Source organism: Ambystoma mexicanum, chromosome 5p (genome assembly GCF_040938575.1).
Source record: "Ambystoma mexicanum isolate Mex_15411 chromosome 5p, UKY_AmexF1_1, whole genome shotgun sequence".
In the NCBI taxonomy this organism is placed as follows: domain Eukaryota; kingdom Metazoa; phylum Chordata; class Amphibia; order Caudata; family Ambystomatidae; genus Ambystoma; species Ambystoma mexicanum.
Window position 1 is genome coordinate 1,311,309,274 of NC_090930.1, and position 17,263 is coordinate 1,311,326,536.

Genomic DNA, 17,263 nt, shown 5'->3' on the forward strand with positions numbered 1-17,263 from the left:
TGATTTGGGATACATACGCAGATCAAGTATTGGAATCCCCTGATTTAAGACCGCCTTGAAGGGATTACAATGCAGGCCTTGTAAAAAAAATATATGGAAGATTCTCGACATCAGTGAGCAACTTCTGCTATCGGGGGTGACTAACACAAGATGGTGCAGGATGGGAAGTGGGTTCAGGGGGGCACCCCACTCATTTGGATATGTGTTGCAGGGGGAGGTGGAAATATGGGGGATTATGGTTTTGTACTTTGGTTGTTCAAATGCTCCTCATGTGTTAACTAATTAAGGATGATCAGTGCTTGTGTGTTAATATGTTGTACAATGGCAAAACGGGCAGAACCCGAAAGTGATGATGGGTAATACATGGGTGGGGGGGCAGGGTCTGGTGTGTGATGGGATGCTGGTGCATACCGACACCTTTCCATGCTCTTAAATTATGCATCCTCTTCTGCAGAAGCTTTTCCCGTCTAATTTGAGGGGCAGGCATACCCAGCCATTTGTGAAGGAGGAATAGCAAGGACTAAGAGTACTGGAATCGCCATGAATGTATTGTTTGCGCTATTTAACATTCTATTTAGTAAAAATGTGAGATCTGTTTTGCCATTGTAGATGATCACTCTGCTGTCCTAGTTTGCAAGTTTGTCCTATATGCAAATTATACAAATATAAGAATAGGATGGTGTTATGCTGAAAGTTTGATGGACGGATGTACTGCAGTTATACAGAAAATCTATGTATTAGTTATGAATTAATGATACCCTACTATATTTACATCTACCTTTTTTTTTTCTTTTCTAGCAAAGAGCTCTGGCCGGTTATGGATAAGTGGGTGAAACATAGAAAGGGACACATGAAAGTGGTGGTCATTTCAGATATTATTGTGGCAACAGCACTCCGGTTGGTTGGTGAGTAGTGCTTCTTTGCTATATAATTCAATACGGTACCCTTTTCACTGTTTGAGTTTTTAATACAAAAGCAGAGTTGTGACATTTTATTGCATTAGGTTTAGACCTTCATTTATTAAGTTGTGCTAGAAATGCATTGGTTAAATTGGAAGGTTTCAACCTACAAGCCTTGACCGCCAATTTAGTATCCAAAAATCACTCCAGTGATGCCCCTCCACCAGCTTGTCGTCTTTAACCACCTTGATTAGTTTTAGGGAAGATGTTCTTTTTGCATCTCGTCCACCCCCACCCCAATATCCACCAACATTTTGCTTTGGATTTGACCGCTGTCCTGACTTTTGGTGGCAAGAAAAGCCTTGAAGTGATGCAGGGGTACTTTGTGTCCCTTTTATTTATTCTTTTAACACTACTTTATTTTTTATCCGTCTCGATGTGCCTAAAACTGGCTGTTGGCAGGAAAGATTTTTCTACTGTGATTTTGTTTTTTGTTTTTGCTGTGTGAATTTTTGTTTTATCACATGCCGTTTTGAGTACCATATACTAAAAACGTCTGTGCTGCATGTTTTTCACCCTGTCCTCTGGCCTTTTTGTCCTTCTGGAAATGCCATATATGGGTAGCCCTTTCCTGGGCAAAACCTTGATTTTCAAGAGCAAAGCGGTGGTGCATGCATCCTGGCTGGATGTAAGCGCTGGGTTGGGACTGTCTAGTACCAATTCACATTCTAGCCAGGGGTGTCTGTTGCTGGACAGATGTGGAGCAAGAGACTGTCCAAGATTGGATAGAGCTTGCCAGTTTGAATGGTGCAGATCCTCGCCATTGGTGAGCTGGGGCAGGCCCCATCTCAAATTTGGGCTAAAGGGGGGAGTCCTGCAGCCGTGTTGTTTGGAACCAAAACCCACATGAGTAAGAACAGTTAGCTGAAGACCAAAAGACTGCCATTTAAGACAACCAGCATTGTCTCCACTCAAGTCCCAGCAAAGCCCTGCCTCTCTGCATTGCTTGTGGGACCAACCATTCTGGACTATTGTACAAAGATCCTGCCATCAGACTTCTTCTGAAGTGTCCCAGGAACATCCTGTGGGCTGACGAGCTTCATCCAAGGCATCACTGGTGCATCAGTCTCGATTTAGAGTAGCAGGTGTGGCCCAACACTTTTGTCCTAGAGCTGTTGCTCTGAAACACAATGGCCTTCCTGAAGCTGTCTTCATCGCTATGAATGTCGCCTACCGCCCTCTGGTCGGGGTGTTCTTCATTGCTGCATGTCTGTTCATGAGGTCCTCCTGTCATGGTACATGTGGTGGTCGTCATCCTGTGGTGCGAATGCGATACTTGCATTCATAAGGAAGTGTATGTTTTATTGCTTATCATTGTGTTTTCTCAATCAAATGACTACTGTGTACCGTTTATCATTGGTAAACTGTTTCACTATTTACAAGTATAAAGTGTGGGTGATCTCTTAGTGTATAGGATTGTTTTCAGAACAGTTACCTTGGATTTCACCTGTCTGTTTTAAAGGCCTAATACAGTATGTCTGTACTTCTTTTAAATTTGATTTAAGGGCTCTGTGTCTCTCATTAATACCATTACATCACCCCATATCTACTCAAGTCTTGCCTTATTGGTCAGCTCCACTACCTTGATAGTGTTTGGCTAGATCCAAGTGTCAATTACCCTGTTCATCAACTAGGCTGGCCTCTTGATACTCTACCACGGGACTCAGATCTGAAAATCCATTTCAGCAACTAGCAACATTTAGGGTCACCAGTCAAGAGGGGCTCCACTGTACTGAAAACCAGCCAGCGAGACAAAATGAGCCCTAAAACTATTTTGATTCCACAGTGTATACGGTTTTCTTTTTTTCAAATTGAAAGAAATGCATTGTGTGTGCATTTTAGATTTTACAGCGTCTGTGTGACACTTGCATGTTGTGACTGAATGACCACCCGCAGAGGGCAGGATAGCCTCAACACTAGATTTCTAAAAAACTTAAATGATGCAAGTAATTCTGTTTCTGAAGGTGTGCTAATCAGACCCCTCCCCCCCGACCTCCTTTAATTAATTATTAATCAAAAAATGATGGTGCAAACATGTGCCTTTGCTCAGATAGGCTACATGCGCCCTGTGATGAATCGGATGGACTCAACACTGTTTTCCTGACGGGGACCTACTCCCATGTGTCATGGGGACGACAGCTGCTTCCTGACCTTGGGGGCGGCTGTATAAGGGAGGATCACATGGGTGTGGGGGGTGGAACAACCTCCAGGAGATGGCCTGAATCCTTTTGGGTGAGATGCGGTTTCCCCCTTTCAGGATGAATCCGCCATTTGTAACAATCTAGTAGCCCATTGTGATATATTCCCTCTTTCACCCATCGAGAATAGGGGAAAGCTTTGGTCGCATCCCAAAGGCAACTCTCAACTAACCGGTGTTAGGGAGAATTCTCAGAAATGTGCTAATTCCTCTCTAATTTAGTGACCCCCAGCACTTTTGCTGGACTCTAGGACTTCTTCATTTTTAACCTGTAGAGAGAGAGACCTTTTTCCCGCTCTCATGTATTTTACTGTGATTTAAACACTGTTTCTTTTGGTTATGGAGTCCGACAAACTCCATAGGCATAATCATTTTACAATGTGACACATAGCACCTTCAGTGCAGTGGCACAGGGAAGTCTTACAAATTTGCCCAAGGTTTAAATAACTTCCCTTGGATAAACTACTGCTTCCAAGAGCAGTAAAGTGACAATGACTTTACTTACATTAGTAACTTTCTAGACCCAGCACAAACTATCTTAAAATAGGGTGCTGGAGGGGTCACTTAGTAATCCCTTTGTCTAGTTTCTCATGTAACAATTTTATGTTACCCTTTCTACAATTAATGGCTGGTGGTAGTGGTGTACTTTTAACTACCATTGGGAGTTTTTACCACGAGCTGCGTTCGCATCTGCAGTAAAGCACCCATGGGTGCCCATTTTGTCAAAATGGCCTGGTCTTCTTTTTTCGACATTTCTTTTTGGAAAGGTCCTTCTTGAGATTTACTCTGCGCGCCAAACCAGGTTTGGTCCCTTTTGTTAGTTTTGTCTTTGGTGGGATTCATGAGTGAATCCCGCCTCTGGCTCCAGCATGTCTGGCAGGGGCAGGAAGTGAGGGAGGTGCCCGACACTCCCTGTGCTTAATCGCCTTGGTTACCGGAATGCCCCCAAAGGTGATTGGCCGGCTGGCTGTCCGGCAAGGACAGCCACTCTGCTGTGTGATTGACGGCTAGGCTGGAATGAATGGGAGAAACATGCATAAAAGGCAAGGCTTTTTTTCTTGGAAGGCAGAGTTGACCAATGGACAAAGGAATCCGAAGAAGAACTTGGAAGAGAAGCCTGCTGCAACTCATGGACCATTGGTTTGCTCGGTGAAGCCTTGCTGCTGTGCTGAAGCTCCGAATTCGCCTCGACTAGAGAAGCCCTGCAAGGACGACTTCTCCACTTCAGTTGGTGGGACCAATCAACTCCAAAGTGAACTCGTTTGGACATCCTCTCGAAGCTGGCTGAATTTCCACTGCTGCTGCTGCTGGAACCGAAGTGCCAGGGAGAGGAACACAAAATTGAGTGGATCGCTTTTAAGTCAGACCCGAGCACCAGGAAGATCCTCTGGACTTCCCTGAAGCAGGTCTAACTAAGCATGAGCCACCTCAACAGAGTGCTGGACCCCAGAGGCAAGGAAAGTCTGAAGTGGTATCCGAGAACCACAGTGTTGCTATTTGCTGTTAGACACAAGGAGCTGAAACGCAGAACTGCCACTGAATTGAAGCTTGCCCTTTGCTGTCTCTGATCGTTGTGTTGCAGGAGTCCCCAGAAGTCCTCCCTCTTGTCCCCACGACTGAGGCACAGGAATAAAAGGATCTGCAGAGCCACACAGGAACAGAAGCCGGCTGGAACCATTTCTTCTAACCAAAGGTACTGTACAGTCTAAGTGAGACTTGTCTTGGTTGCTCCTGTAGAGTTGCTTGCATCTTCTACCCCTCACAAGCCTCCCAGCTTGTGGCCCTACATTGATTCTACTTTTTCTACAAAGACTTCTAAAACATTGTGCAAGACTTTTACTTACCTGCAAGAAGTGCTTCAACTCACCTAGACTTTTGCCCAGTTGACATTGGCTGGTCTGGCTCCCTGAATGACTCCTCCTCGGATTGTGTGTTGGTGCCTTCCTTCCAGGAAAGAGTTAACTTACTTTGCATTTGGGGGGGAGGGGGTTTCAAAAGTACTTACCTGCTTAAGAATATTTGTGTGATCTCTGGTCTTATTCTAAAACCTCTTTACTTTGACACACATCTCAGAATTGATCTAAATGTACCAGTGATGCATTAATGTCCACAGTGGCCTAGCTATGTAAGTCACCTGAGGGTGTAGGAAGTGTGTGTGCCATCCCAAATGGGTACTTGCTGATTTAGAGAAATTAAGTGTGTGTATTTTGGAGTGTAATTGTGTGTTACTATTACATTGCCCCTTCTGAAGAAGGCTAATTCAAACTGCTAAATTAATAATTGTTTAATCAAGAAACCTTGTGTGTAAGAGTTTATTTGGATAGTTGTCACTATGAATCTCTGTGTAACCACCGTACAGCTCACATTGACCCCTCTTGCGATAGGCCTGGCTGCTCGGCCACACTACCAACCTGTGTAGTACAGACTTATACCAAACGTTGGGTTCCTATTGCCAGGAGGTCAGGGTTGTTGTAGTGCACCCAAAGGGTACTGCACCAAATCTTGCCTAACCGGCCTTGTAAAATTATGAAAGACACTTTTTCTAGCTCCTCATACTCATCTTCCGAACATAGTTTGACTCTAAAACATTTATACAATTTTCTCAAACAGGGACTACTGTTCCCACAGTTCTGACAACAGTGGGACGAAGAAGAGGAGTGATGATGATCACTTCCTACTGTCAGTCCGTCGTCAAATCCTATTGGCCAGTGCCACAATAAAAAGGTAGAAAGACTCGGCAAGTGTGAGAGAGGTCCCTGGAGGACTGCTGCAGGAAGCTCATGGTGTAGAAGGAAGGGCTGAATACTGCTGTGCCAAGAGAAGAGGGGGAATGCAGTATTGGTGCCAAGTAGACCAATCTGCCCCCCCCCCCCCGGAGGAAGGGAAACCCCTGGGCACCAACAGTGTAATACAACCCAGAAGAGATTGCAGTCTCCCTCACTAAAGGGAAAATACCATGCCCAAGTGGGGTGAAGCCTAAAGGACTTTGCTTTTGTGAGAGACCTGAGCCTCTCAACAGGAGCAGTGCAGGAGAGGATGCTAAACTCCAGGCAGAGGCTCACAAATGCGAAATACATTACCGTAAACAGGGGGATGCCGCAGACAAGCGGGAAAAGCCGTGGAGACACGAGGTGCTGTCCAGAAGCTCCCGAGTGTCAGGCCACTTGTGCAAGCAGCGTTTCAGTCCAGAGTGAAGGAGGAAGTCAGCGTGTGACCATGGAGTAGCACAGAACGTTGTAGAGACTTCTGCTGACTCATGGGTGGAAAGCAAATGAATCCGCATTTCCACAAAGGCGCGCTCAGAGTATGAGACGCTGAAAGAGACCGGTGAGTCTGCCCAAAGCAGCTGGAGACCCTGGGGCGTTCTGACAAGCGTGCCAGCCCGCATTTGATAAAAAAAAAATTGTTAATGTTGAAAAGAGCCTAAGAAAATGTAAATGCAGTCAAGACAAAGTATTAACGCAACATCCAATAAGAATACTGTATGCAGGCCAAGACACAGTAACAAGAAAAACTGCAATGCAAGTGGTGCATGAGATGCCAGTATGGGGGAGAAGTTTGAGCAAGTGCTACCATAGGCCACTATACCAAGTAGGTTACTTCTCGGTACTTTTACTTCACTATACCAAGTACCTCACGGTATAGGCCATTTGTGTATAACCAAGGATCTGTGAATCAATTTATCTGGGTCCTAGCAGGTAAGTGCACCAGGCAGCAGAAGTTACGTAAAGATTCCTGTCGGGAGAGTATACTAGGGAATCTGAACAGAACTATAATAGAAATCCTGGCAGGCAAGTGTAACAGGTGGATGAGATTGAGTAAATATTCCTAGCAGGTGAGTACACAAGGCAATCTGCAGAGTTAAAGGAAATCATACAGAAAGACTGTTGAAAAACTTGTGATTTAAACAAGAATTTTTGTGAGTCCACTGAAGAAACAAAGGAACTGTTCTATCTGTTATGTTACCTCTGTAAAGTGCTCCGTTGCTTCTCTAAGCTAGGTCTGCGCTCAATAATAGAAATAATAATGGTATAGATGTTTTTTTTTCAAGTAAAAGGAAAAGAAAATGCCTATGTGGCCCTATCGCTAAGAGGGAAATTCTGTCTTCTGAAACTAAGAGTGCTCGGCGTAGTCCAAAATAAAGAATCCTGAGTCTAAATTCCTAGTTGCTAGCTGGCCCTGCCACATTAGAAAACCTAACTAAAAGGAATAGGAGTCTTGCACAACAGCCTCGGAATGGGCTTCTGCTTGGCCCGGCTCTTAGAGAACTTATAAGTCTCATCATAGTGTCCTGTCCTTGTGGGTAGTTAGTCGATTAAAAGTATACATGTTTTTAGATAGTTCTCGCTTTCTCGTCGCCAGGGGGTGCAGGGGGAGGCATGAGGCAGACCAACTACTGTTCCTTTATATTATTTGCTTTTTACCAGTTATGAAATCCCTCTGAGATCACTTCAGCTTTTGGCAGTAGTAAAGTCCATCCAAGATTACTTTGCACGTACTTTTCTTTCTCCCACATCTGTGGCACAGGTACTCCCCAAAGGTCCTCTGACTCTTTGGTGGGATTATTGGTTCTCAGTCCAATTACTTTCATACACTTGTTGGCTTTCCCAGCCTTGATGGGAAGCGCACACTCTTTTCACTCTCTAGTTCACAGGAAGTGTGTCCATATAATTCTCTCACTTTCTGATAATGTAATCGGCTTCACTAGCCTTCATAGACAGTGTTTGTGTTGCTTTCACACTTTGCATTGGGTTGCATCCCCGTTCCACTTGATCAAGCTTTCAGGCTCCGTTACTTCTCCAGCCCTGATATACAATATTCACATCTCTCTGATTCCAGATTACCTGGTTCTTGTGCCCGTTCTGGTTTCCCAGGTTCCAGTACCCGTATTGGCTTTGCCAGTCTTTCAATATTAGGAAAGATTTCTCTTTAGGCAACTTTCCCTCCATATTCTATGGACCCCCAAACCCTTTGCTTTTGTTTTTGACCTGTCCTGACTTTTTACAGAGAAGTGAAGCCTTCAGCTTTCCTTCCTATCCTTTTTGCTAATTTGTCACGGGGAAACTGACTAGTCCTTCAGACTATCCGTACTGGGAAACTGTTTCCCTTTTTGTCTTTTACTTTTTATCCATTTTGGGAACTTTTCTTACAATGCACACAGCATCTTAGAATGCAGTGCATGGGGATACTTTTGTATCACCCTAGACTGTTAGACTGTGGATTTTAGCTTTTTATATGTGACTAAAGACAAGCTGGTGGCAGCAGTTACATTTATATCATTTTTGCAGTACTTTTAGTGTACACATTTGCATTAACCGCGTCTGGCTACTAAACATGGCTAGTGCCCTAAAATACCACAAGGGTTTTCACCTGTCCTTTGGCCATATTATTTCTTGGTCGTCTTCCTGCCCTCTGAGGTCAGGAAATCCCAAATATGGTCATGCATTTGCATGGGAAAGCTGCAGCTTTCGCATGCTAGTGCATGACATTTGTGTATGGACCCAGGAACTGTCTGGTCTCAATCCACAAACTGGTGCAGTTTCCCCTTCATAGCTGCTAGGCAATAGAATTCTCTTCCACTCACCCTCAGATCTGAACCCTCAGACCTGGCGTTCTACAAAGCTATGAAAACTAGGCTCTTCACCTAATCTCTTATGTACCCAGCAGTGCCTCCAGGTGAGGTATTTGTGTCCACAATTTGAATATCAAACTATCTGTAATATGTATCTGTATTATTTTATTTGAAGGAACCAGCATACTATTGACATATCATTGCTAGTGTTCTGTATTTAGAGAACACCCCGAACAACATTTAACACATACACATTTTATCATATGATATAAAAATGTCATGATGCCCGCTCCCGGGGAGCCGGTTCAAGCCCTGCGTCCCCGAAAGCGGACATCCAGTCCCCAAGGAAGGACCCAGCAACCCCATATAGGGGCCCTTTGTACAGTGTCCTGGCGCCTATGGCGCCAGGCTCATTATGGATGTGCTTGGGTGCACTTACCTGATGCAGACCATGCTGCAGGATCCCGGCCTCCTTGAGGCCTGAAAGGAACTACTTTACCTGTGGGACTAATTTACCATCCGGGCGTGGTCGGGGAAGGATACATACCTGATTGGAGGAAGGATACATACCTGGAACTTCTTCCAAGGCTATTTAAACCCCACCCGAACAGCCACACGTGCTTCGCGTTGTTCTGCATCTAGCAGCTGGACGCTCACCGTGTCTGCTCCTGCATCCTGACTTCTGCCACGCCTGCCAGCATCCTGGATCACCTGCAAAGGAAGAGAAGAAGAGAACAGAAGAAGGAAAAGTCCTTACCTGCTAAAAACCGCATCTCGCCGACAATCCTGAAAAGGAAGACTTTTATTTAAAAGCTCATCGCGTCGATCGCTGCAGCGCCGCATTCCACTCACCTTTACTGGGCGCCTCCTTGTTCAGCAGCGATCATCCGGATTCGCAGTCACGCCCCAGCGCCTAGGGAGCAAAAGACAAGAACAAAAGGTGAGAGAGAGAAGGGAATAAGGAAAGCTAAATCTCCATGTTAAGACTTACCTGTTGATTCATTCCCTCTTCATTTCGGGTCCGTGCCGCATCCTGGCATTTCCGGACCCCGGCCCCTAAGGAGAAAAAAAGACATCAGCGTTAATGAGCGAATGAAAAGACATTACCAAAAAACGCTCATTAAAGACTTACCTGATTTCTACAAGGATTTCACCTCTCATCTCGGGTCGGTGCCTGTTCCCCGGCATTCCGTACCCCGGCCCCTAAGGGGAAAAAGACACTAGCATTAGTACATTAATGCATGGACACAAGGGGAACCTCTTATCAAAAAACTTACCTGGAAGCCAAGCAAGTTTGGTTCTCACCAATCCGAAAATCCAGTGAAGTAACTGGATACCAACGCGCCCCTGCATCAGAAGCAGGATGGAGAGCTCGTCCTTCCAGACCCTAAGGTGAGACGCTAAGAGGAATCACAGAAGGGTTTCGAGGAGGGTGAGAGGGGAAAGTGGGAGGCTGATTGCATTACCCCGCAGACAGTTAATCCCCTATTTTCGCCTACAGAAGGATACTTCTGCGAGCCAGACAAGCCAGATTTGGGGGCCCGGTCCAGTCCGTCTTCCGAACCCTGCGCATCACCTTAGAAGAGGTCACAGCAGCGCGAACCAGGCCAGCGCCTCCGTGGGAGTCAGGTGAGCGTTACAAAAAACCCCCCAAAACATTTTTGTACTAGCATAACATAGCTAGTGTTAACATAACTTTTTTTGCTTGCCCTTAAGGCATTTCAAGTGAAAGTCAAACAATCATTTGTACATTTAGTTTCTTTTCAGTGTGAGTTAGTACATATTGGTGACTGAGAATGTGGTCAAAGTGACCTAACATCTATCTAGTCGACACTGATTGGTGTTTCTGGCATAGAATAGGTGGCTCATGTTCTGGTGCCGTCTTCAGGACAGTTCTAATGGACTGGATGATATCACCGATTTCCACTGATGAGGGACATCTAAAAGTAAGGGAGGAGTGATTAAAACACGGGGTGTCTCTACAGGGACTACAAGGTGCCTGGTAGGGTGCTGGGTGGTATCCTACCTGGGCTGGTTGATTTCGGTGTCACAGGTTTTGCGACAAAACTGAGCTTCTCGCTCCAGGCGCCTTCTATGCGCTTGGTGTGATTCAATCTTGCAATGGATAGATCAGGATTCCAGTTCAATAACTGTGAACAAAGATAATAATTATCTCATTAGATAAGGGCAGGTGCGCACTTACTGGCGTGCCACTACCACCCTTTCTGGCTGTGGTATCTCTAAAAACTGCCTGAGCATGCTATTGGCAGTGGTGGTAGTTTATAAATCTACTCTATTTTGAGGCTGTGCTTTGTGTGGGTGATCGAGTGCCCCGCTACAATAACATCATCTCACCCAGTACTGTACTAAGGGATCTGGTGAGCGTGCCTAGAATGGATACCCTAACGCTCCTTGATTAGAGCAAGGCGTGCAGTGTCAGGTGGGCCGCCGAGGGTCGGTGTGCTTCTTACCTCTGGATGCGCGTAGCTGCAGATCGCCGTGAAGTTAGCGGTGTCTGCAGCTACGCGCATGCGGACTGCCTTTATACTGCAGTTCCAACATGTGGATGCGCGCCTTGAAATCAAGGGCGCATGCGCGTTAGCAGTGTCTCCTTGTATGATAGGGAGATAGTGTCTCTTACCGGGGCCTGCGCACTAGGGACGTGGTATGCCTTCGGACTCTGAACTATTAAGTTTTATCATGTGTGCGTCTGAATGACACCTAACGGGCCCTTACGGACGCATATATTTAGAAAAAACGTGCGCAAATGGGCATTGTCTTCTTTACTGTGTAAATATTGAAGGGGTGTCTGTCAGTTACTCGCCTACCCTGAAGGCATACACCTTCTGCTGTATGTGCCAGTATTTCTGGCGAAGTATTTATGTATGCAAGAACACGAGTACATCTATTTATGGTACATCTGTATTACACAGCTGTCATGGTCGCTTATTAAGAGTAACACAGGCACATACCCACAAGTCGGCACATAGTATACTTTCTGGAAAAATCATGTATATGTGTTAAATGTTGTTCGGGGTGTTCTCTAAATACAGACCACTAGCAGTGATCTGTCAATAGTGTGCTGGTTCCTTCTATGGCCGGTGTCCGCAAGGTGGGGTAGCCTTAGTCCTTGTTTCAGTACTGTCATACCCCCTCATGACTTAGGCCCCCCGAAACAAAAAAGAGGGCCCCTTACCCCGATATAGTAATACGTCTTAGGACAACCGTACGGTTAGTGGGTTCCACTAACGTATACAAAGAATCCATGGAGAATGTAAACGTGGTATCATTTTCCGACGATCAATATCGTCTATATTTAGACAAACCATCGCTGCTGGGACAGACACCGCCCACAGCAGCTGAGGCTACAAATACCTCAACAGAATTAGATACACTGCTGCAAAAGAAAAATAAATTAGTGCGTACGGAGTCGCATGGGCGCCTTATGCTAGAGTACCTAAAGGCAGGGGTCATCCCAGAAGGCCTCCAGGTGAAAAATATACCACGGGTGTTCATCGATAACCCGAGATTTCAAGCCAAATTCAGTGGAGTGGGCAATAAATGCTCTAGAGATTGTTGGGTTCTTCTTATAATAGAAACAGCGGAGGAAGAAAGCAAGCAACAAACAGAGGACCTAAAGAGACTAGAAGATAAAATTAGAACAGATTCTGTGATCCCTGACATCAAAAAACAGCTGCAACAAATAGAGGAAGAAATAGTTCACACTGGACAAAAAGATTTGGAAACTTAAAAAGGACATACAAAACTAAGTAGAAATCAGAAGATTTTTCCGCCTAATTCGACTACGATATTTCTTCTGAGATTCGACTAAAGAACAAGATATAGACCCCACGACGACAGGCCTAAAACCAAGATCAACCTTTACACCTTTAACTTCAATGATATGTCCAGAAATCCAAGCCTTTGAGAACAGGATTCTAAGGGAAGTGGACAACATTTTCAAAACAAAAAACACTACAGAGCTAACATAACAAGCACTGAAAGAAAAGCCTTGAAAAACCTATAAATTAACAATCTTTTCCTGGTCAAACCTTCTGATAAGGGAGGCGGCATAGTCCTTTGGGGCAAAGAACTATATGAGGAAGAAACCCAAAAACAACTCAGTGACATACGTTTTTACAAGAAATTGGACAATAACCCTAGGTCTCGCATAGCGGAAGAGATTAAAAGCCTGATGCTCTACGCTAAAAAATTCAAGGAGTTCACCAGTGAGCACAAGGATGGATAGATGAGGTTGAAAAGGCTTTCCTCACCAAAGACCACCCAGTAATACCAGCCTTTTACTGTATCCCTTAGATCCACAAAAATGCCACCAGACCACCAGGGAGACCTATAGTTTCAGCCATATGGTCCATCTTAGAACCCCCGTCAATATATACAGATGTTTTCTTAAGACCATGTGTGAGAAAAATGCAATCTTTCATTCAAGATACTACAGCCATGATTCTCCACCTGTATAAAATCCAGACCTTGCAACAAGACATACTGGTCACCTTCGACGTCGAAGCTTTATATACCAGCATACCACAAAGGGAATGCATCGACATCCTTAAAGAGTACCTGGACAAACGCATAGACCTCTCGACACCCACCTCATTTATTCAAGAGTGTATCCGCCTGGCCCTGATGGAAAATTACTTCCTATACAAAGGACAATTCTACCAGCAGATAAGAGGCACCAGCATGGGCTCAACGTTTGCGCCAGACATCGCAAACTTGTATATGAACAATCTAGAAAACTTGTTCATATACAATGATATCAACCAGTATAAGAACAAACTAGTCGGATGGGTAAGGTACATTGACGATATTTTTACCCTTTGGAAGGGCACCTTGGTGGAATTGCAACAATTTCACGCATGGTTGAACACTGTAGTCCCATGTATCAAATTCACTATGCACCATGACACTAACAACTTGGCCTTCCTGGACCTTAATATCATCAGAGCAGAAGACGGGACAATCACGACAACACTATATCGTAAGCCAACAGATAAGAACACGTTATTACAATTTTCCCGCTTTCTCTAGCAAGCCCTCAAGAAAATGTACAGTTCGGACAGTTTTTAAGAATAAGAAGGAACTGCTCCTCCCTGCCTGAATATGACCATCATGTTAAAGACCTCGAAGACCGTCTAAGAAACCGAGGATACCCGGGGGCGATCATAAGGAAAGCACGAACAACGCCAAGAAACCGTGGTAGAACAGACTGCTTGACAAAACAGACAAGGACAGAGCACAAAGACAAGATGACGTGCGTAACCACCTTTTCACCAGTGAGCAACGCACTTAGAAAGACAATCCTGTCAAACTGGCACCTGCTGCAAACAGATACCTTTGCACCAACGACACCAAGGTTCGCTTTCAAAAGAAGTGAAAACATTAAGGACCCATCTGGTACACAGGTACTCCACAGAAAGGCTCCCTAAACCTGCTCAAACGACACTCTGGAACCTTCCACCCGTGATAGGACATTACCGCTGTGGTAAGTGCTCGGTTTGCCACCTCACACAAAACCAAAAAGAGGTATCCCTAAATGGCACCATATGGAAATGGAGGACTTTCTCCAACTGCATGACCAAATGGAGCATTTACATGATCCGATGCCCATGCAATTTGCTATACATAGGAAAGAGCAAACGTGAAGTGAGGCAAAGAATATGTGAGCACAGATCCTGCCTGAAAAACAAGGTAGAGGATAAGCCAATTGTGGCCCATTTTGAGAAAAAAACAACATAAACATACAGAACTAAGATGGTGTGTGATCCAAACTATAGAAGCCAAAGCGAGAGGGGGAGACCGAGATTTAACATTAAGAAAACTAGAACAAAAATGGATACACCGTTTAGATACGGTGAAGCACGGGTTAAATGTAGCCATTGAGTGGAACCTGTTTTTCTAAAATCTCCGTTCCAAACTACTTACTATGTGTGTTCTATGATCTGTTTGCCAGCAACATCCACTAAGCTAAAGAAACTATGGATGTTGCACTTGAGCTATTGGGTTCAATATAAGTGTTCCAAATCCCTTACTATGTTTTTCCAATGATCTGTCTGTATGCAACACTAAGCGAAAGAAACTATGGAAGTTGAACTTGAGTTATTGGATCCAATACATGGGTTCCAAACTACTTACTATGTGTCTCCAGTGATATGTCTGTATGTAACATCCACTAAGCTATAGCAACTATGGAGGCTTGAACTTGAGTTATTGAATTGGATACATGTGCATGTCCAGTAAAGGTCCATTCTCAATTATGGCATGAGATCTCTGTCAACAACATGTGCCAATATATGATTTTTCCAGAAAGTATACTATGTGCCAACCTGTGGCTATGTGCCGTGTTACTATTAATAGACAACCATGAAAGCTCTGTAATACAGATGTACCATAAATAGATGTACTCGTGTTCTTGCATACATAAATACTTTACCAGAACTACTGGCACATACAGCAGAAGGTGTATGCCCTCAGGGTAGGCGAGTACCTGACATACACCCCTTCAATAGTTACACAGTAAAGAAGACAATGCCCATTTGCGCACGTTTTTTCTAAATATATGCGTCCATAGGGGCCCGTTAGGTGTCATTCAGACACACACATGATAAAACGTAATAGTTCAGAGTCCGAAGGCATACCACGTCCCTAGTGCGCAGGCCCTGGTAAGAGACACTATCTCCCTATCATACAAGGAGACACTGCTCTAACGCGCACACGCCCTTGATTTCAAGGCGCGCATCCACACGTTGGAACTGCAGTATAAAGGCAGTATGCATGCGCGTAGCTGCAGACACCGCCAACTTCACGGCGATCTGCAGCTACGCGCATCCAGAGGTAAGAAGCAGACGGACCCTCGGCGGCCCACCTGACACTGCACGCCTTGCTCTTTTGCTCTAATCAAGGATGACGCACGGTGGTCACGTTAGGGTATCCTTTCTAGGCACGCTCACCAGATCCCTTAGTACAGTGCTGGGTGAGATGATGTTATTGTAGCGGGTCACTCGATCACCCACACAAAGCACACCCTCAAAATAGAGTAGATTTATAAACTACCACCACTGCCAATAGCATGCTCAGGCAGTTTTTAGAGATACCACAGCCAGAAAGGGTGGTAGTGGCACACCAGTAAGTGCGCACCTGCCCTTATCTAATGAGATAATTATTATCTTCGTTCAGTTATTGAACTGGAAACCTGATCTAGCCATTGCAAGATTGAATCACACCAAGCGCACAGAAGGCGCCTGGAGCGAGAAGCTCAGTTTTGTCGCAAAACCTGTGACACCGAAATCAACCAGCCCAGGTAGGATACCACCCAGCACCCTACCAGGCACCTTGTAGTCCCTGTAGAGACACCCCGAGCTTTAATCACTCCTCCCTTACTTTTAGATGTCCCACATCAGTGGAAATCGGTGACATCATCCAGTCCACTAGAACTGTCCTGAAGACGGCACCAGAACATGAGCCACCTATTCTATGCCAGAAACACCAATCAGTGTCGACTAGATAGATGTTAGGTCACTTTGACCACATTCTCAGTCACCAATATGTACTAACTCACACTGAAAAGAAACTAAATGTACAAATGAATGTTTGACTTTCACTTGAAATGCCTTAAGGGCAAGCAAAAAAAGTTATGTTAACACTAGCTATGTTATGCTAGTACAAAAAAAATGTTTTGGTTTTTATATCATATGAATAAAATGTGTATATGTGTTAAATGTTGTTCGGGGTGTTCTCTAAATACAGACCAGTAGCAGTGATCTGTCAATAGTGTGGTGGTTCCTTCTATGGCCGGTGTCCGCAAGGTGGGGTAACCTTAGTCCTTGTTTCAGTACTGTTATACCCCCTCATGACTTGGGCCCCCCGAAACAAAAAAGAGGGCCCCTTACCCCGATATAGTAATACATATGTATTATTTTATTTGCCACGAAATGCCATAGTGCAGCCACATCGTCCTATTTAATACATCATGCACCCAAGCTTTTACACCCACACATCTTTTTACTGTAACTAAATGGTTTCCTTGTAGCAGTGCCACAATGCCTCTGGGCTGTTTGTGCGCTTTATGAATGCAAACAAAAAAATGCTGGTGTGCATGCATGAGTAAAACCCACAGTGGTCCCTGATTGGACCACTGCTGGCTGGGTGAGTGGTGCAGATTCTTGCTATTGGAGGGCTGAGTTTGATCACTCGCCTATATTTAGGATTGTAGGATGAAAGAGGAGTCCTGCAACCGTTCCAGTCGATCAGCAACAGAGCCAGGTGCCCTGTGTAGCCGTGCAGCTGACTGAAGACACATGGACGACTCCTGAAGTGGCCTGGCGACCTTTCCTGCATCTGTACCTGTGAAGCCCCGCTGGACTACCTGATCTGAGAAGGCCCTCACTGGTGCTTCATCCCTTAGACTGGTGAACCAACCAGTTGCGACATTTATTTGCAGTCCTGTAGCTTTGAGCCTTCGAAATTGTCCCTGGACCACCCAGTGGACCCACCAGCTTTGAATTGGGCTACCGC

The 17,263-nt window shown here is 45.0% G+C and overlaps 1 protein-coding gene across 1 annotated transcript in view; it reads left to right on the forward strand.

The window, feature by feature from the left end:
- The window catches only part of ICE1 (interactor of little elongation complex ELL subunit 1), a 740,954-nt gene that overhangs the window by 600,149 nt on the left and 123,542 nt on the right, over nucleotides 1–17,263 (forward strand). The window contains exon 17 of the mRNA XM_069613713.1: nucleotides 799–905. Within this exon, the coding sequence (XP_069469814.1) occupies nucleotides 799–905 (107 nt within the window). The remainder of the gene's footprint in view (nucleotides 1–798; nucleotides 906–17,263) is intronic.